This window comes from Apteryx mantelli, chromosome 13 (genome assembly GCF_036417845.1).
Source record: "Apteryx mantelli isolate bAptMan1 chromosome 13, bAptMan1.hap1, whole genome shotgun sequence".
In the NCBI taxonomy this organism is placed as follows: domain Eukaryota; kingdom Metazoa; phylum Chordata; class Aves; order Apterygiformes; family Apterygidae; genus Apteryx; species Apteryx mantelli.
The window spans coordinates 3,930,729-3,949,867 of NC_089990.1; the positions used below are offsets into that span (position 1 = coordinate 3,930,729).

Here is a 19,139-nt window from a genome sequence, read left to right on the forward strand (position 1 = left end):
CAAATGCTGACTGACCTCAGCACAGCCTTCGGTAACACGAACCATGGCTGAGCACACCAGTTGGGCTTCACAGCTCCAAACACAACAGGGTCATGCTCAGGCAACTGAGTGCACCGCATGTGTGTTGGTAGAGTCACTGACAGCTCCTGGAGCCACGTGCTCCACTGCCCAGCTCACAACCCCACAGGTGGACCAGCAAGCCCCTGTCACCATCCTGGCCCCACGTATGAGGCAAGGAAAGCCCTTTCGCTCAGGAAGCCCCATGACTAACGTTATTTCCACAGCACGCCAAACACGCCAAGTCGCAGGGTCCTGCTGTCTGCCCTTGATGTGGGGACACTCGTGTGGGTAGCCTTACGCTGGGCTGTACAGCGCGCCGGTGCGCATCCCACGCTGCAAACAACCGTCCCCACCCTGCCCTCAGGAGCGCCGTGTCCCTCCACTGCTCTTCTCCGAGCCCACCTCGCACGCAACGCCAGGCGCGAGTCCTGCATTTGGGCAGGGCTCTCCCAAGGGCAACAGTTGCCACCTTGCTGGGAACAAGAGGAGGACACGGCCTGGCAGGCAGCCCCACCACCCCGCGCAGCACCCGGGGACCGCCGGCAACCGCCGCGGGCCAGCACACCTCGTCCTTCCACAGCCCAACGAAGCTCCTTCTCAAGAAGCTCCTCAAGAAGCCAACGCAGCTTCCCCAGCTCTCCGTCCCTCCGGGGAAGACCCTGCCCGCCCTGCTCCCCACGCCGGCAGCGCCCGCAGCCAGCGTGTGCCCGCTCGTTCGCGGCGGCCCTGTCCTGCCCCGTCGGCAGCGCCTTTCCCTCCCCGTCTGCCGCCAGCGGGCAGATCCTCCTCTGGATCCGGCTGCGCCCAGCGCAGCCAGCTCGGCCCCGCCGTCCCCTGCGCAGCGAGGCGGCGGCAGCACGGCCGCGCCTCGGGGCTCCCCGGCAGGCCTCCCCCGCCGCCGCCGCCGCCTTCGCCCTCCGCCGCCGCTGCCGCAGGCGCCTCCGCGGGGCCGAGCCGGGCCGAGCCGGGCCGAAGCGGGGCGGCGGCGCGGGCCCAGCGGAGCGGGGGCAGCGGCTCGGGCCGGGCCGAACCGAACCGAAGCGAGGCGAGGCGGGTCAGGCGGGGCCGAGCCGGGCCGAACCGAACCGAACCGAACCGAACCGGGCCGAGCCGGGCGGGGCGGGGGCCGCGCAGCTGAGCCGGGCGCACAATCCCCCTTTCAGCGCGTCGCCATGGCAACCCGCGGCTCTCAGCGCCCGCTCATCCGGCCCCGTTAACCCCCGCCGGGCCGCGGCCGTTACCCGCCGCCGCCGCCGCCGCCCGTTAACCCCCGCCGGGCCGCGCCCGCCCCGCCGCCGCCGCCGCCGCCCCCCCCGCGGGCCGGGCCCTCCCGGGAGCCCCTCGCCCGCCGCCGGCAGGGCCGCGCCGCGCCGCGCCGGGCGGCGGGACCGGCGGCCGGGCGGGGGGCGCACTCACCCTGGGCGGCGGCGGGGCGGCTGGGCCATGCCGGTGGCGGCGGCGGCGGCGGCGGCGGGGAGGGCGGCGGCGGCGGCGGCGGCGGCTCCGCGCCCCGCGCTCCGCTCCGCTCGGTCCGGCCCGACCCCGCACCGGGCGCGCGCGGCGCGTGCACGGCGGGGGCGGACGGGGAGGGGCCGCGCCGACACCCCTTCGCTGCCGCCGCCGCCGCCGCCGCTGCGGGGGGACCGCGCCGGGCGCCGGGCGATCGCCACCGCCACCGCACTGACCGGCACCGCCCCGCCCCGGGACCACACAGCCCCGGTACCGCACCGCCCCGGTACCACACCGCCCCGGTACCGCACAACCCCCGTACCACACAGCCCCGGTACCGCACAGCCCCGGTACCGCACAGCCCCAGGACCGTGCCTACCGGTACCACACAGGGTCGCTACCGCGTCAGCTGGGTCCTGCATGGCCCTGGTACCGCCCGGGCCTGATCACACACAGCCCCGGTACTGCACCCCGGGGTACCACACGGCCCCGGCACCGCATCGGCCCGGTACCGCACCCACGGGTACCACACGGCCCCGGTACCGCACGGTGCAAGTACTGCAGTGCGCTGGTCCCAAAGGCTCTGGTACCGCACCATGGGCGTGTCACACGGCTCCAGGACTGCACCGGCCGGGGTGCTGCACGGAGACAGTGTCGCACCCCCCAGCTACCGCACAGTCCCCTATTGCACCAACCATACCCTGCACCGGCTGTACCCTGCACCGGCTGTACCCTGTACTGACCATACCTGGTGCTGACTGTACCCTACACCACCCAGTACCCTGCACAGGCCATACCCTACACTGCCAGGGTGTACCCTGCATCGTCTGGGTACCCTGCACCGCCCTGGTACCCTGCGCCGACTGTACTCTGCGCTGCCCGGGGTACCCTGCATCGTCCAGCCCCCTGCACCGCCAGACACCTGCCCTGGCTGGGGGTAGCCTGCACCACCCCGACTGGGGACACCCTCAGCTGCCCACGTACCCAGCACATCCTGGATGCCTGGCACAGCCCTGGCACACTGTCCCATCCACGGGGATGCCTGGGCATCCCGCACTGGCTGTACCCTTCACCACCTCCCGTGTGCCAACACCATGTCGGGCAGAGCCACGCACGGGGCGCCAAGCTCGGTGGCCCCGGCCCCGCAGCCCCGGCAGCTGCAAGCACTGTGCACCAAGACCCAGCGCCCCGGCAGGTCCGGCGTCCCCCTGTTCTCCCGGCAGCACAGGGGTTTCCTCCCCTCCGCACGCGCGGCATCCCGGCAGGAGCCGCCTCTCCGAGGTGGTGGCGGCCACCTCGCTGTTTCGTTCTCGCCTGACGGGATTATAGCAACCGTTGGAAACAGGGCACAGATTTGGGTCCAGCAGGATGTGTCTGTGTTCTCGGTATCTCTGTGCCATTGCCCAGGCAGTGGCAGCCGCGGTGCCTGATCGAAGAGGAGGATGTGCAGCTACCAGCAGACACCTCCATGCTTTCCGGTCCGGGCAACGGGAATGGTGCGCTGCCGGAGCTGCAGCCCAGACCTGACGTGGGCTCAGCAGAGCAACCACTGCTCCATGTTTGAGACCCTTGTGCATGCGAAGGGCAGTCATTTATTCTGGCTCTCCTGCCTGTCCACGGCACGTGCAGCGGGTCGGTGAATGCACAGCCGAGGGCAGCCCCCGGCTCGGTGCTTTCCTCCCCGCAGCCTGGCCCCGCTCCCTCGCCAAGGCCGCGGCTGTTTGCTCGCAGTTCACGGCTTGCACGGTTTTATTCCTGGACTGTTGCATGTAGGGACGGAGCTGTTGGCCGCCGGTCCATACAGCCCCTCGTGCCGATGATGTGGCCCAGCGCTGTGCAGGACGGCCCGTCAGCCCTGCCCCGGGCCCATGCACGCGCCCCACGGCACCGTGCACCCCACGACACTGCGTGCCGCATGCAGCAGCCTGTGCACAGCATCAACACAGCAACCAGCGGATGCAGTGGGGCTGCAGATGTCAGGCAATGGGCAGCATGTAATAAAATCCCCCGGTCCCCTCCGGCTCTGTCACAAGCAGCGTTTAGCCACAGCTCGGAGAAGGAGCAGAAGGGCTCGGAGCCGTCAGTCCTGCTTAAAACTGCAGCTGCTGGGGGCTAATGATCAGCACAGCGCCTGTGGCTGGCAGCGAGGTGCTGGGGCCCTGAGCACGCATCCCGGCTGGGCGCTGCGGGATGCAGAGCTCCCTGAATGCACCTTGCACCGGGCCCGTGCCTTGCTCCGGTCCCTGCACCAGGCAGCCCAGGGCCTGGCACCGCTATGGGGCCGGAGTCCTGCTCGTCCCCTGCAGACCGGGACCTGCCGAGTGCCCAGCCGTGGGGAGTCTTTTGCAGGGAGGGAAGCGGCAAGGGCGGCCCCGTGGAGGGGGAGGCGAGGGCAGGCCGCGCAGCAAGGCAGGTCCCGTTGCAGCGGGAACCGGTGCCCTGCAGCCTGCGCAGGAGGAGAGAGGCCAGAAGCACGCGGGAGTCGGACCGACCCTTTCCCCAGGACCCTGCGCGGACACCGGGCTCTTTCACCAGATCCTCGGGATGGCCCCAACAGGCGGTGCGGCTCCGCACGCTCTTGCTGCAGTGCCCAAGCCCCAGCGCAGCCCCGGCGCGAGCGGCACCTGCTGCACCCTGCCCAGAGCCGCCATCGCCTCCCGCCGCCCCGCGCTGGCGCCGGCTGATGCAGCCAGCCGCCCTCCTCCCGCCTCTGGCGCGGCGGCGATGCAGAAGGCAGCATCCAAGATGCCGCCCGGCGCAGGCTCAGCTGCCTGCCGGGGCCGGCAGAGGAGGGGGCTGCAGGCAGCTGCTGCACAGGGAGACTCACGCTGTCCAGAGCCGCGGCTCCGCTGGCCCCCAGTACCCTCAACGCAGCGCAGCCGGGCAGACATCTCCCTCCCAGGGATGGAGACGGGGCTCTCCTCCTGCCCCAGCCCCCCAAAGCAGGGGGCCAGCAGGCCAGGCCATGCGGGGCAGTGCGGCACCCCCCAGCCACGCTGGGTGCTCCTAAGAGCCAGCTGGAGCCTGCTCCCCGGCCTGATCCTGATTGAAGGGGACAAGCAGCGATGCACGGAGGAAGCAGCCCTGCACACGACCGTCTGTTCTCATTAACGAAGGAGTCTGTCTCCATCAGCCCTGACCAGACGCGCAGGCCTGGCCAGCAGCACCTGCCAGCTCCCGTGCGACTCGGCCGCAGCCCGGCACGGGCGCAGGGCAGCTGCGGGGCACGTGCCACGCGGCCAGGCCAGGCGGAAGGAGCGGCTGCCGAACCGCAGCGGCACCCGGGGCGCCAGGCAGAGGGGAAGCTCAGCAGCGGTGCCACGGACGCAGCCTGCGCTGCTGGAGGCGTTACGCACCGCCGCGGGGGAGCCGGGGCTGGGGGCCTGCCCTGCTCCCAGCCGCTACGCCCAGGGGAACAGAGCAGCGGTTGGGGTCGGTCACCATGTTGGCCCAGGTATCACATGGCCCTAAGAAAGGGTGGATGGGTGCTGACAGGCCCTGAAGCTGCAGCTCTGGCCGAGATTGCTCCAAGGGCAGGAGGAGGAAGAGCCCCCGTTATTACCACATAATGGTAAAAAGCTGTTTTGGTTTATTTACCCTTAGACTGAGGTCAATTCCCCCAGGAGCCCCTGCAAGCCTCGCACCATCCCCGACAGGACAGAAGGAAGACAACACTCCAGAAAAGCTACTCGAGGGACCCCAGGTGGAACAGGCTACAAGCAAGTTGCTGAGGGGGAACCAAAGATGCCAGTCACAAAAGTTTCCAGGTTCAGCAGGCAGCAGGAACGCAGAGCGCTCGGCTTTGCTTAGCTGGAGCCCGGCATTGCCTGCTACACAGACACGGAGGCTGGACGTGGTGCCAGCAGGCTGCATTAGCCAGGTCAAAAGTTTAGAAACCAGACATCACCCATCCACAAAAAGCTCTGTGGCAGTCAGGAAGGAGCTAACACAGAGCCTTGGGGCTCATCAGCAAAACCATGCTGAGAGGAGAAGTACTGTGCTGAGCGCGTTTCGTCTGCAGCTCCTCCTAGACTGCAGAGGTACCAGTTTAGGCATCGCAGTTACTGCTGCATTGGGGAAGCTGGGCTTGTCGACGCTCCGATTTACCCTAGAACATGCCTCTCCCTTTGCTTTTAACCCTCTGCTCTTGTAGCATATGCCACAGACCACTAATAAAGCTCTTAGGGTTTGTACATTGGCTACCAAGTTTGTACAAACCCCAGCCAGCATGCGAACACCGGCTTATGAAATAGGGGAGGAAAAGCTTTCTTTCCCAAACCCAATTGCTTAGCCTGAGCACCATTCTTTCACACACACACACACAAAAAAAAAAAAAAAAAGCAGAAACAGAGCTCAGCTCTAGTGAGGAAGAAATGGAGATCATGTACAGAGGTGCTGCGGGGCTGTAGCAGGAAGCTGGGAGGAGCTCCGAGGAGGAAAGGCAGGCTCTGAATACACACTCCTTTTGCAAAGTAAGCTCTCTGTATTCATCCGAGAATGTCTGCAGTACAGGGTTCATCTGGTATAAATAAAGTACAAAATTTTACAGTGTCTTAATCATTATTTTAACAAAAATACTAAAAACTGAGTAAAAACTGAAACAAAAGTGGGAAGGGAGACTATCAGCCACAAGGGATCTCCATAAACATTTGTAGAAATCGGATAGTAAAAACACTTTCTCTGTACAATAAAACCATCTTCCTGGCATCTCCCCGCGAGATGGGTAGCGGTGGCACGCAGCACTTGGGGCACTAGCCCGGAAACAGAGGTTGGGAGCAGCCCTAGCTTGTAGGTCAGGCTGAAGAGGCTGTATCCGGTCCACAGTGATGTCTCCCTCCTGGATCAGGCTTAAGTGCCATGGATCAGTAGCGTGCAAACGGGTTGTTGTTCTGCTGTGTCTGTGTATCTGTTGAGATGAAGACAGAGTTTAGACAGTCACAGGGTTTTCTCCAGCAAGGAGATTCCCTTCCCCACATCATTAGCACAAAGTCCTGAGGGGGGTGGTGCAGGGTGTGAGAAGACAACTATGTCACTTATGGCACTCCCTGCCATGCTCATCTGCCCAAGGTTTTAGGCAGCAGCTCAGACAAGACCCCACATACTTTGGCAAAGAGATAGATATCCTAAACCCAAAGCTCCGAGGAGACCTGCTCCATCCCTTACGGTGGAACTGCTGCACCATAATGAAGACCTGAAAGATGGCAGCTAGTTGGAGGATGAGGCTAGGTGCAAATTATTTCTGTATTTTGAAAGGAAAACAGCCCTATGCGGCTGCACAACACCCGCAGCCACGTGAGCTGCTCAGACAGCTAATGTCAAACACTTATCCTGAAGAACACCCAGAAACCAGAATTAGTGAAGGTTTCAGAGCTCCAGAGGTCATACCAGTGCACCAGGAACTAGTCTGGCTCCCTGTCACTATCTAGGTACAAACCAAGACTTATCTGGCTTGAGTGCCATTTGCCTTCAAGCTCAACGCCCTTCCTGTATCTACACGGAGTACTCCACCTGATGGCTCCTTTCTACCAGGACTCGGTAGCTCAGCCCAGCCAGAGGTCTACAGTTCATTGATTTCTTAAGCTTTGGACAGATTTGAGCCAATATTTTAGCAATGGGGCAATCTCTACCCTTTCACTGATGAATCCTCAGCAGCAACCTATCTCCATAAAGCAAGGGAGCAGCAGGGGTTTCTGCTGGATGCAGAAATAGATGCAATAGAGTCTGCATGAAGAACATGCCCAGAGGACCTCCAGGTGGCACAAAAAGGGCTGGAAACATTGTAGAGTTATATTCGAGAGCCTCATGAGCCTGCGAGCTGCAAATACACACATACATTTTCTCCTGAAACCCAATCAGCATGTTTGGCACTGCAGATTAAATAAAAGCAAACCACTGCAGCCTGGCTAGTCCTCTCTCCTCCTCAGCCCTGCGGCACAACCGTATATTCAGCATATCCTGGGCCTAAGGTATTCTTGTCCTGCTCCTACAAGATGTTCTTGGTTTATGTCCCGCTTTCCACTCTACCCCAGACTCTGCGAATAAGAACTCCAGATGGTTCCCGAGGGAACTGATGCAAACCCAGTGAGGTAGCACGGAAGCTGCATGCTGACACACGGCTGCACTGGGCCCACGCACCCGTTCCGTATAAAACTCCACTCCATTTGCTGTACAGAAAAGATACAAAAATATTCTGCTACACGCAGATTCTTACATGAGGTCTTCCTATACTTGAATGTCCTGGCTAGCATCCTCGCGCAGGCTTGCGGCCTTTGAATCAGACTAGTTGGAAATGCTTAAACAGCATTAAAATTCCTGGTTTTTGTCACAAGCGCTAAGAATTTGCTGTCAGGGAACAAGTGTAAGCACTATTGTTTGGCCATTATTTATTGTAGACATTTATCACGTGTGAGTGCTATACATATGACAAAGAAACACCTCCACCCCCGATTGTCTCCAGCATTTCCCAGGCACAAGCCCGCTCTGAGAAACACTCAGTTTAAAGAAACTGAACTAACAAGTAGATAGAACTGAACAACAAGCAGACAGAGCAAACCTGCCAGCTGTATTTTTACTTGACATTGAATTACAAGCCTCCAGATCCTTGTCTGCCATAGAAATGATGGCCCAGCAACGAAAGGGTCAGTTCCCAACCACCAAGTTCCTAGCTCCCACCCCACACATTGTTAGGGCTGCCACAGTCTCACACTTAATGCACTGCAAAAAGCTATGCAGTCTATCTGTAGGCACTTTCATAGCATCTCTGCCATTTTTATGGCAGAAAAGCCACCAAGGTGACAGTAAAAACAGCAGGCGGTTCAGAGGGGAACAGCACAGAGACTGGGTTCTGCTTTTAGCTCCCCCAGCCAGCAGTTCAACACAGATCGTAATAACTGTACAGCGCCAGCCCAAACATCAGCTGTCGCATTACTCCGTCTGGGGCAGCAGCCCTGGACACCGACGGAACACCGCAAACACAGCAAGCGTGCCACAACACTTCCCAGAGTACCGTCTCCACCTCCAAGAAGTCTTGCCCTGACCACGTCCTGAACACAGCATCTCTGCGTAACCCACCAGGTGGGCACCCCAGGATTAGGCCTCCTTGAGGCCTTCACAGATTGTGTAAGCAGCAGAGGAAACGCCTCTGAACGCAGTAAAGCTGCAGACGGGATACTTTGGGAAAGCTGCCTAACAGCCGCTACAAAGGCTCCCCGCAGCCCTCTGCACGCAGTAGGTCTGGAAGATTGCTCATGTGCTGGCAGCACCACCAGCGCTGCTGCCGCGCGTCCCTGGGACAGGAGCTCCGAGTCCTGATGCCATCTCCCTGCTGCCATCGCTTATGGCCTCAGACAGTCCAGCTTGGCCTTGCTTCCCTACCTCTCCGCGCCAGGGTACCGCAATGGAGAATGGCAGGGGAGGAGAGTAGGGACAGGATCAAGAACCCTCAGGCTTACTGGAAAGCTGCTGTTGAAGCTGTCGGACCAGAGCAGCTGTTTGCTGCTGCTGCTGCGTCTGCTGAAGGCCCTGGCGCTGGAACTGCAAAGAGAGAAACGTGGTTATAACCACACTGCCAGGCTGGCGGTCTCGGCACTCACGCAGCCCTGGGAAGCGCAGGAGAGGGAGGAGGGGGGGATGCAGGTGGAGCCCCGTTGGATTCGTGCTGGGCTGTCACGTCCCTCTGCCTCAGAGGGAACACTCACAATCTGCTGGGGGGGAAGAGCCTGCATCCCCAGCCCCGGGGGCTGGCCCTGCGCCTGTGGCTGAGGCACTGTGGAGACCTGGGGTTGCTGCTGCGGCTGCGGCTGTGGCTGCTGCTGCTGCTGCTGTTGTTGTTGCTGTTGTTGTTGCTGCTGCTGCTGCTGTTGTTGCTGCTGCTGTTGCTGCTGCTGCGAAGACAAAGAAGTGAGACCATCAGCAACACATCTGGACAAGGCACACAGCAACGCAGCACACGAAGGCTGTTCCACCACAGTGACGTGCCCTCTTACACCACTCTCCTTCATGGGTACCTAAATTACCTGAATTTCACACGGACCCTGCCCCAGCCTGAGAAATGGAATGAAATACAAGGCCAGTAACAGAGTTGCTCTATAAGACGAGTTCTCAACAGGTAGAAAAAGAGCTACAGGTTTGCTGATCAGCCAGGGAATGGCTAGGAGCAAACATTACAAGAACAGCAAACAGGACCTGGAGCTACCTCAAGAGGCTGGCTAGTCCATCTCTTGCCTCCAGGTAAAATCAGCAGTACCTATGTCACCGAGTATTTGTCTAACTTGTTCTCAAAAGTCTCCCAGAGATACCAACACAGCTCCCACAAGCAATTTATTCCAGGTCACAGTTACTCCTACAGCTACAGTTTTCCCTAATCTCTACCTCGAATCTCATATGCTATGATTTAAGGCCATTTCTTGTCCTACAGCCAAGGGACATGAACAGATTTATTTATTTATTTATTTTAAAGACAGATGTGGTGACTTATATCTCCGCTTGTCTCCTTTCCTCTAACCTGAAGCCCAGCTATTTCAGCCTTTCCTCAGTCACATTCCCCAGCTCTTCAACCTATCTTGCTGCTCTTTTCTGCCCCTCGAGCCAGCTGATGCTGCGCTTCAGTAAGGATGTGGATCAAACTGGATGCAGAGCTCCAACCTAGATGTTGCCAGAACTGTTCATGGCGAGAAGACTATTCAGCATGCTGAACTTACAAAGACAGATTGTACCCACAAATCCAAAGCATTTTCGTTTCTCCAAATCAAACTGATTTCTAATTTCCAGACATTTCTCCTTCCTGTAAAGGTTGTTTTGAACTCACTAGATAAAGAGAAGAATTTCTAGCAGAAATAGGGAACTACTAATGCCATCATACAAAGCATGGTGATACTAGGTACAACTCTGATCACCAGCTCAAAAGCGTAAGGTTCAAACCTTGAACAGAATTAGAAAACAAAGATGATCAGGAAAAGGGACAATTTCTTATGAGAGGAGGTTAGAAAAACCTGATCTTGGGAGGATAGAAGTGCTCCCTAGGAACACATTGGGCAAACATCAGGGAGAAAGAAGAGCCAGTAAACAGGATACAGACAACAATAACAACTGGATAAAAGAACTGATCACAAACACATGGAGGCTCGGATCAAGAAGGATTCGACCCATCAAAGGGCGCGAGTTTCTAGAACAGCCTAACTTCTATTTTAAACCCATTTGGCCACTTAGGATCTGAAACGGATGCTATAACCTGGGTACACTAGAAAGCAGACAACTGACTAAATATGCCAGGAGAACCCTTCTGACCTCATGTTCTACCTTCTTAATACTGACTGTCAGTCAGGAAAGGCTGAAATAGCTGGGCTTCAGGTTAGAGAAGAAGAGAAAAGGGGAGATCCAAGTCTCCACATTTGTATTAAGAAGATTAAGCTGTTCATGTCCATTGGCTGTAGTACAAGAAATGGCTTTAAATCATTATGGGTTGGTAGTCAGCTCATTATCAGCCCATGAAAGACTAACTAAAAGGTCATTCTTCCTTTCCACAAGCCACTGCATCATGACAGTCAACTCAAGCACCAAGAGTGTTTTGCATCTGGGCTTCCCGATACCACAGCAAGAGTCACCTGTAACAGGGGAGATTTTGCCACCTCCCCCCCCCACACACACTTTCTTTTTATTTATTTTTTTTTGAACAACCAAACAACGTCAGCTAAAACTAGAAGGTACATGAAGTTACTGAGCTAGGACAAGTGCAAGCAACTTGCCTGAGGAATGTTCTTTTCCTAAGTATGAGTGATGGAGAATGCTAAAAAAGAGCTAGTGAATAGTCAGGAAGTGCTACTCATCAAAAGGCCTAAGAACTGCTGACCACGCTACAGGCAGTCTCTTGTCCAGTGCAAGGCAGCAATTCGCAAATTCTGCTGACAGTGGCTCTCCGCAGGAACCACCGCCTCGCGCAGGTACCTCGCAGAGCGCCCAGCACTGCAACACGGGGTGCGCCTGCCCTGTGCCCTTTAAAATCTGCCCATATTTTACAGGTTTGCTAAGCTTTGTGATAAGGAATACAACTCGCCAAGTAACCCACAAAATTCCTGTTTAGTGTTTCTCTTTCCATTCAGTCCATTCCTATAATTATAAAAAAAAAGTATTCATATCTGTATTACTATATCATATGGGTATTTAATATTTATAAGACCAGTATGCAAATCCATGGGATACTCATCTCTGTTGACACATGTCTGCGAACTCCTCTGTACCTAGAGAGTTAGGTCTGACCATTCATGTTGAACCAGCTTTCCACCATCCACTGTAAGATGTGGAGGACATGTACTGATTCATACCAGATCTCTTACCGCTGGGAATTGTGACTGATACTTATTTTGGTCTTGTGAAAACGCAGACATGCTCCTAGAAATGATCTTGTAAGGAACAACTCTACCTACCCTGGAGTGGACAGGGGGATTTTCACTTTGTTTCTAGCTACTGTAACACTGACTTCTGAGACAGCTAGCTTTCTGCACAATCTTATGGGCTCAGCTGGAGCTGGAAGAAGTGGGATGCAGGCCACAGGGTACTAACAGACCTTTGCTGTTCCTAACTTTTCTTCAGCTCAGGCTGGGTGACAGGCAAAAAGCAGCACAGCAGGTCTCTCCATCAGGAGTGGACAGCTCTAAGGAAGGGACAACTGCCTAGCAAATTATTACAGACAGCCCCCAGCAGAGTTGACATCCCTCCTGGCACAGAGAGGCAGAGCAGAGCGTTGCTGATGCAGAGGTAAGCAGCGCTCAGCAAGCCTCCTCTGGCTCCAGTGGCCTTCTCCGTGTCACCAGCCACTCACCCTCAGCATCTGCTGCTGCTGTTGCTGCTGCTGCCTCAGGTACTGCTGCTGCTGTTGATCAGGCAGTATCTGGCTGGGTCGAATTCCTGAGGGGACTCCTTGTGCACCCAAATGGTTCATCCCACTCATCATGGGGGCCTGCTGTATCGACTGGTGAGGAAATCTGCAAGAGACAAGGACATTAATAACCATGGAGCAAAAGATTCATGGGCTGCTATCTTCTTTAATCCAAACCCAGCTTCTGCCATCAACGCCACAGCCCCGATAGCCCCCTGTAGCCCGTGCTACCTCTGCAGAAAAGGCAAGGGACACCAGGGCCCTTCAGGGCTTCAGCCAACCTAGTTTAAGAAGCTCTGAATAATGATATTCAGCCCATTCTTCTGCAAAGTTTCCCTGCTGGATGTACGCCTGCCCAGGAGCAGCGAGAGTCCCAGATCTAGCCCTTAGCGAGTGATCGGCTGGCCAGATTCAAATTGAAAACAGACTTTCCCAGGTCATTTGCCTCATACTTCCCAATTTCATCTTTTCTGGCTGGTAACACTGTCTCCTGCCTGCAGCTGGCATCTCTCCGAATTTCCTCCTGTCTCTCTGTTTCTTCCCAGGACTGAAAGCTGGAAAAAGATGTTCCCTTGAGGATGCAAAGGACTCAAATGCTGAACCACAGAGCATGGAAAACAACAGGCTTTTCACAGATTGCTATTAGGATTGTCTAAACTGAGAGTGGGGAAGGCCCTGACGAAATACAAACAGTTTCTCAGCATCCAGCAGGGTGGGAGGTACCTCTGTGTGTTGCCCAAGGTGTGCCCGTAGCCTGGGGCCTGCTGGTGCACATAGCCGCTTGGTCTCTGCTGCATCTGTCTAACAGGGTCCACCAGCGCGGGGTTAGAGCTGGGGTGGGAATTCTGATAGGGCTGGCCAGAATAGGTAGGAGGTACCATCGTGCCCGACTGGGATGGGTGCTGCTGAAGGCCTATGTGGGAGACGTAAGGTGTGTAACCCTGAAATGAAACAAAACAAACAAAAACAAAAAAAAGCTTTGTCAGCAATGGGGTACAGAAGAGAAATGGGAGCAAAGCACAGCGACCAGCTCTGTTACAGTGCCATCACGAGGCTGCTCACCTCTGGGATTCAGGTTCGCGTTAGCTAGTAAATGAGTGAAAAGAGCTGAGCAATTTCAGGACTTAGGAGCACTGTCCTATGTGAGAACCAGATCCCAGTCTTACCTGGGGTCACTACCACTTACCTGGGAGGGCTGCAGTGCTCCATAGGACGGGGTTGGAGCCATCTGGCGCACTGGCTGCTGCCCCATTATGCCCTGGCCCTGCTGGAAGGCAAGAAAAACACTTTTTTTCGGTATCACCAAACCAGACAGGTATCTTCACTGTAAACCCGTCAGGCTGCTGCACAGCATGCAGTGTGCAGGTGCTAACAGTATCTGCTTCCCCCTGAACTGGGTGAAATAGGCCACTAACATCCCTGCCATCCCTCAGCCAGGATGTGCCCCTCTCGCTGCCCAACAGCCACAGATGTCCCAGGGCACCTCAGTGACATCTCCACCAATTCCGTTAGTGACAGGTACCCAACAAAGGAGGTGGCAAACAGAGCTGCCCCAGAGGGACAGACTTGAGAGACAACAGCTTTCCAGGGCAGAAACAGAGACAGGGTTGCAGAGCTCTGGCCAGAAGGCACAGCCCTAGCAAACAACTAGGCCCTGCTGTGCCACAGGGTCCGGCAAGAGCAGCAGCACAGCTTGGACTTACCAACTTCGCCTGAAGCTGCTGCCTCAGGATCTGCCCCTGGGACACCGGGGGCTGCTGTCTGTACACTGTTGGCTTGTAGGAGGGGTCAAGGCCCATCATGCTCCCCATCCCTGAAGGCAGCACCCCACTATAGGGAGGACGACTCTGAACAATTTTCCCCAGTGGCATGCGCACAGGTCTGTAGGATGTATCCAGGCGAGGGCCACCTGCAAGAGGAAGAGATTGACTAGTTACATGCTATTGCTGAGCCTTGCAGCTCTAGAACGGCAGCTCGTCACCATATCTGGATATACAACAGGTAGAAGAAGCAAGTGTGTGTAGGACCATCTTGCAGAAAGGGTTCTCACAAGAGAGTCCTGCAGAGGTGCAACAGGCTCACCTTCTTCTCCCCACCTACCTGCCGGAAGAGGCTGATTCTGGGCATAGAGACCCATTGGTGATTGCCCATATGCCAGTCTAGACACAGCGCTTCCTGTCTGGTGATGCAAGAGATCTGTAGGCATGCCAACTCCATATGAAACTCCTCGGCTAGGACCCAACACAAAATCCTGCAAGGACAAAGAAAGGCATAAGAAAGGTCAGCGTGCACTGGGAATTTACAGCTGGATCAAGTGTATGAAAGGGTTGCAAAGTCCACAGGAGGAAGTCCAGGGTGCTATCCGAGCTGGGCAGTCTCTTTCCCTCCCATCAGGATTTAAGGAAACATTTGCCCTACCCCAGGGTGGAGGGAGAAAGACAGAGCTCCAGCACTCCCAGCTGAGAGGAAAAATTCCATCTCCATCACTACACTGCTCTCTGCTCACAGGCTCCTCCGGAAGACCCAAGGGAGTTCCCTGTGACCAGCAAGCCTGGACAAGGGAGACCCATAGCTGTTGGGCAGTTGATTACCTCACTTTTGCTGGCAGATTGGTTGCGTTTCTTGGCTTTGCTCTGTTTCTTCTTGCGTTCTTCAGTAGAGGTGGCAGGATTGGAGCTTGTTTTGTCAGTCTTGGCTGGTTCCACAGCCTTCTTCTCAGGCTCTAGAGCCACAGGCGTAGGAGGCTCTTCCTCTTCAGGGGGCAGTGGCAGTGGCTCTAGGTAGTAACTACGGGGCTTGGGTTTTAAGTGCGTGTGGTATAGAAGAAGCCTCTGTTGCTCCTCAAATCTGGACACCTTGCGATCCACCCGGACTGTCCCAAACCATCCCCAGGAGAGGGGGGCTGAGTGCTTCAAGCCCTCAAACAGATCCCAAGGAGAAATCTTCTGCTTTGTAGAGACTTGCAAACCCTTTAATCAAAAAGAATTAAGAACCTACAAGATCCTGTTATTTCTCCAGCTAGGGTACAGAATACTCTAGGCTTCCACAACATCTCACTTAGTGTGTCCCAAACAGCAGCCTGAGCACTTGCTACTGGTCCTTGCTCTTCCACACAGCAAAGCAGTCATTTCTGAAGGCTTTCATCAACAACTGCTCCTCTCTCCAGCAATGAAACATTTTCTCTGCCTGTGTCCTGTCACAGGCTGGCATTGCCCAGTAAGTCATGCAGTAGGGATTATGGGTTTCTCTTTGAGCTTCAGATAGGCATGAGTACAAACCCAAAATTTAAATAATTTCTCAGACCAGAGCGGCATGTATCACCGAGCGTTAGCACACATTAGCACCTAATTTTGCCCTTTTTGGACATGGTTAGGTGCCAGTTTGGCTGTGTGTAGCCAGCCACATCAAGCTCAGCATACAGCAAGGTGTGCAGCACACAGAGGCCTCCCAAGCAGCGAAGACTCAAGGTTTCAGATGACAAGTGATGTCTGCATACAGCCATGATACAGAAAACAGAGCTCCACTTACTTCCTTCTTGAAGATGGAGTCAAAGCCAGCTATTTTATTGCCTTTGGTGTCAATGAGAGATCCCTGAGGTTCGCAGGTGATGACGTCTCGGGTTTGCTTGGGAAGGGGAAGTAGCTGTCGCACCTTCTCCAGGCTGTCAGACTGCCGGTCCCCCAGCTCCTTCTGCACAAGGGGAGCAGAGGAGACTTCAAGAATTGCTCAGAGAAAAATCATCCAGAGCCCACCTGTGCCTCTACTGGTGTCAACTTCCACTCTGTCATTATCACTACCTATCACCTTTGCACCCTTCACCCCAATGCCCACAAAGCCATACGGGCAACCATCATGGCCTCTCTAAGCAGCAACAGGACAAGTACCATGTGAGACCCAGATAAAACTGCATAGTTGGACCACTGTGACACAGCACTCTCAGCTCCCCCCACAGGGCCCAGCGTCCCTCACCCTGAGTTTCTTGACCAGATTCATGTACGCCCGTTTGTTCTCCTCCATGCTGCCCTGAGAAATGCTGGACATATCAGCAGCCAGGGTGCCATTGATGAGAACACTCAGCATGTCCAGCACCGTGGTGAAGAGCTCACTGTTGGTCAGAACAGAAAGGCTAAAGTCACAGGAGAAGCAGATACAGAGCTTCTGCCATCGCAGTAACACAAAACATTATTAGATTGTTGAGAGTACTGCCTACACACAAAAGCATCAAGCCCCTGAGCACAGGCCGTTTCATGGCATGCTATGCTGCTTTCAGCTGCTTCTTCTTCCACATGGAGGGAGCACTCTTCAGTCTAACCTCCCACACCTAATCCTTCTTTCCTTATACAACCCAGGGTGTTCACATTTCAGTCAACTGCAATATCACAGATTAAGATTGGCCTCCTGTCCACCCATTCAGCTTCTCCAAAAAGTTGTCCCTGCAGGTCCCAACTCAAGGGAGTTGAGCTCAAGCTCTTCCCAGCTTGTCTGTTTGCATCTGGAAACCCAGGTTTGCTCCAGATATATCAGAGTGCACTTACACAGCAAGACCTAGGTTATAGCCTCCTATTACTCCAAAGTCTCTTTCAGTCACCACAGTATTTCCGACAGGGCGTCTGGAGAGACAACTAGCTCGCACAAGAAAGGGGCTGCCTCCCAGCAACTAGCTCGCACAAGAAAGGGGCTGCCTCCCAGCAACTAGCTCGCACAAGAAAGGGGCTGCCTCCCTTGGGAAGCGTACTGATCAGAAGCCAGCCAGAAAGTTACTTGTTTGACTGCATGTCCACAGTGCCACTGCTGATGATGTCCAGGAGAAGCACAGCCCATTCAGTTGTCTGCTGTGTACTCCGTTGAACTGTGTCAAACATTCCTCCCACCTGGCAGGGAAGAATAGTTTAGAGTCACAGGTACAGCAAGAAGAAATGCTAAGATTAGAAAGTGAGACAGGAGTCTAAATCAGAGCAACTCCTCTGCTACAGCAACTCCTACAGAGGACTGAAGGAAACTGCCGTCAGCAGAACAAACTTCAGACATAAGCAGTAGTGCTGTGGACTCCAAAAGCATTGAAATGGGAATGCAGTGCTGTGACCAGCCTGCATAGCACATCTCAGAAATAGAGACCAAAGCTGTGGATCCCATCCTGGCCGAATAGAGCAAGTGAGTTTCTCCACACACCCTATCTCACACAGGGCTCAAGACCTAGAAGCAGCTGGGATGTCTCTCCTCAGGAGATATATAGCCCCTCAGTGTGCGCTTGCTCAGAAAAAGGGCAGAGGACCCTTCACCCCACATGGCTAACACCCTCTTTTGGCTGCTCACCAAATTCAGTCGGAGCTTCAGGGCCTCATGCATCAGTTGCTTGGCTTTGCAGTCATCTTGGTACTGATCTTCCCGCCAATTCGTAACAATCTAAGTGATTTAGGAGAGAGGACAGACCTCAGAAGCTGGGCCCTAAAGTTTATAGTGGGCAACACAAGCTGATCTCTATCTAGTGACTCTGAGGAGAAGGTCAGCTGAAGCACCCTGCACTGACTGGGGTAAGACCTTCACCTTATTGAGCACACACTCAGATAGACAACATTTATGGAGGACATGCCCAACAGTCAGCCTGCTGAGGCATGAGCCCTTGAGGAAAGTGAGGGGAGAAGCAAGACACCTACCTGCTGGACTTGACTGTACAGAGAGGTGAGGAGGCCTTCCCGCTGCTCATCCTGTCCTTTCAAGCATGTTAGCACCAGTGACAGGAACGGCTGCTGGCTCAGGAGGGACATGCTGCAGAGAGAACAGCGAGAGAGCTGTACTGCCAGGCTGGAGGATCAGCATAGCCAGCATTGCCTGCCCTTTCCCCAGGACTCACCTTTTCTGCTTCTGGCGGTCCCGCTCTTTGCGGGATGATGACCCCAGATGCTGTCCTTTCTCCAGCTCCTCTCCAGCAGCTTTCAGCACATGGCCCTGCACTGATGTTGGAAGCTTGGCAATCAGAGGGGCTACCAGCCACACTCCTGACCTCTCCAGGGAGCTGTGACAACACAGTGGAGAAAGCAGTTTGTAACCCAACCCACGATTCAGACTTGTCTACAAGGCAGCCTCATGCTGGGCTCACCTACCTGAGGATGGGCTTGGATTTGTTGCTGGCAGGTGTAGCACTTGCTGAGCTGCTGATACTGTTGACTCCATTGCCAGCAGAGCTAGCAGAGCTGGTCTCTGCTGACTGCTGAAATACCTCAATGGTGGCCTTGGCTATATTTTCTAACAAGGAGTTCATTTCCTGGAGACAGGGCAAGGGAAGAGAGGAGAGCTAAGCCTTTCTCTGAGAGCACCCACTGACAGGGCTTGCACATCTAAACATGACACAGTCAGCAAATTCCCCCAGGGCTGCTGCTCTTGGGGTCTCAGACTCCCCATATCTTTCTTATTCTTGGCTATCACCAGACTCACCCATACGTCCTCTTTGTTTACTTTCTCCACATTCTCACTTCTGCTAGGCCACCTCCCCACCACCTCACAAGCAGCCACTTCAACACTAGCAACACACATCCCTGCATGGTTCCACCGAGCAGTAACTCACGTTATTTGCTGTCTGCTTAATCATGAGCTGCAGCTCCAGCGAGGACTGCCTCATAGTCCACTGGTCCAGATTCTGCAACACACACACACACACTTCAGATGAGTCCTTGTCTCTGTTCAAACCATGTCCTCAACCCACACCCCCAGCTCCCTTGGTAACAAGCGTCAGATCCCTCAGAGAGGTCTGCATTTTGGA

The 19,139-nt window shown here is 55.6% G+C and overlaps 2 protein-coding genes across 5 annotated transcripts in view; both read right to left on the reverse strand.

Moving 5' to 3' along the window:
* The window catches only part of NLGN3 (neuroligin 3), a 49,742-nt gene extending 48,230 nt beyond the window's left edge, over positions 1-1,512 (reverse strand). Inside the window, exon 1 of the mRNA XM_067304110.1 lies at positions 1,477-1,512. The gene's annotated coding sequence lies outside the window, so the exon portion shown is untranslated. The remainder of the gene's footprint in view (positions 1-1,476) is intronic.
* Positions 1,513-5,969: 4,457 nt separating this feature from the next.
* MED12 (mediator complex subunit 12) overlaps positions 5,970-19,139 on the reverse strand; it is a 38,413-nt gene continuing 25,243 nt past the window's right edge. Inside the window, exons 28-44 of one of the 4 annotated variants that reach the window (XM_067303955.1) lie at positions 18,945-19,016; positions 18,484-18,644; positions 18,234-18,395; positions 18,037-18,148; positions 17,696-17,785; positions 17,144-17,253; positions 16,352-16,487; positions 15,911-16,072; positions 14,974-15,351; positions 14,483-14,633; positions 14,086-14,291; positions 13,569-13,649; positions 13,106-13,323; positions 12,326-12,488; positions 9,207-9,389; positions 8,961-9,042; positions 5,970-6,415 (exon numbers count right to left, since the gene is read on the reverse strand). In XM_067303955.1, the coding sequence (XP_067160056.1) occupies positions 6,372-6,415; positions 8,961-9,042; positions 9,207-9,389; positions 12,326-12,488; positions 13,106-13,323; positions 13,569-13,649; positions 14,086-14,291; positions 14,483-14,633; positions 14,974-15,351; positions 15,911-16,072; positions 16,352-16,487; positions 17,144-17,253; positions 17,696-17,785; positions 18,037-18,148; positions 18,234-18,395; positions 18,484-18,644; positions 18,945-19,016 (2,511 nt within the window). In that variant the 3' untranslated portion in view covers positions 5,970-6,371. The other 3 variants (XM_067303957.1, XM_067303954.1, XM_067303958.1) reach the window with 3 other exon arrangements.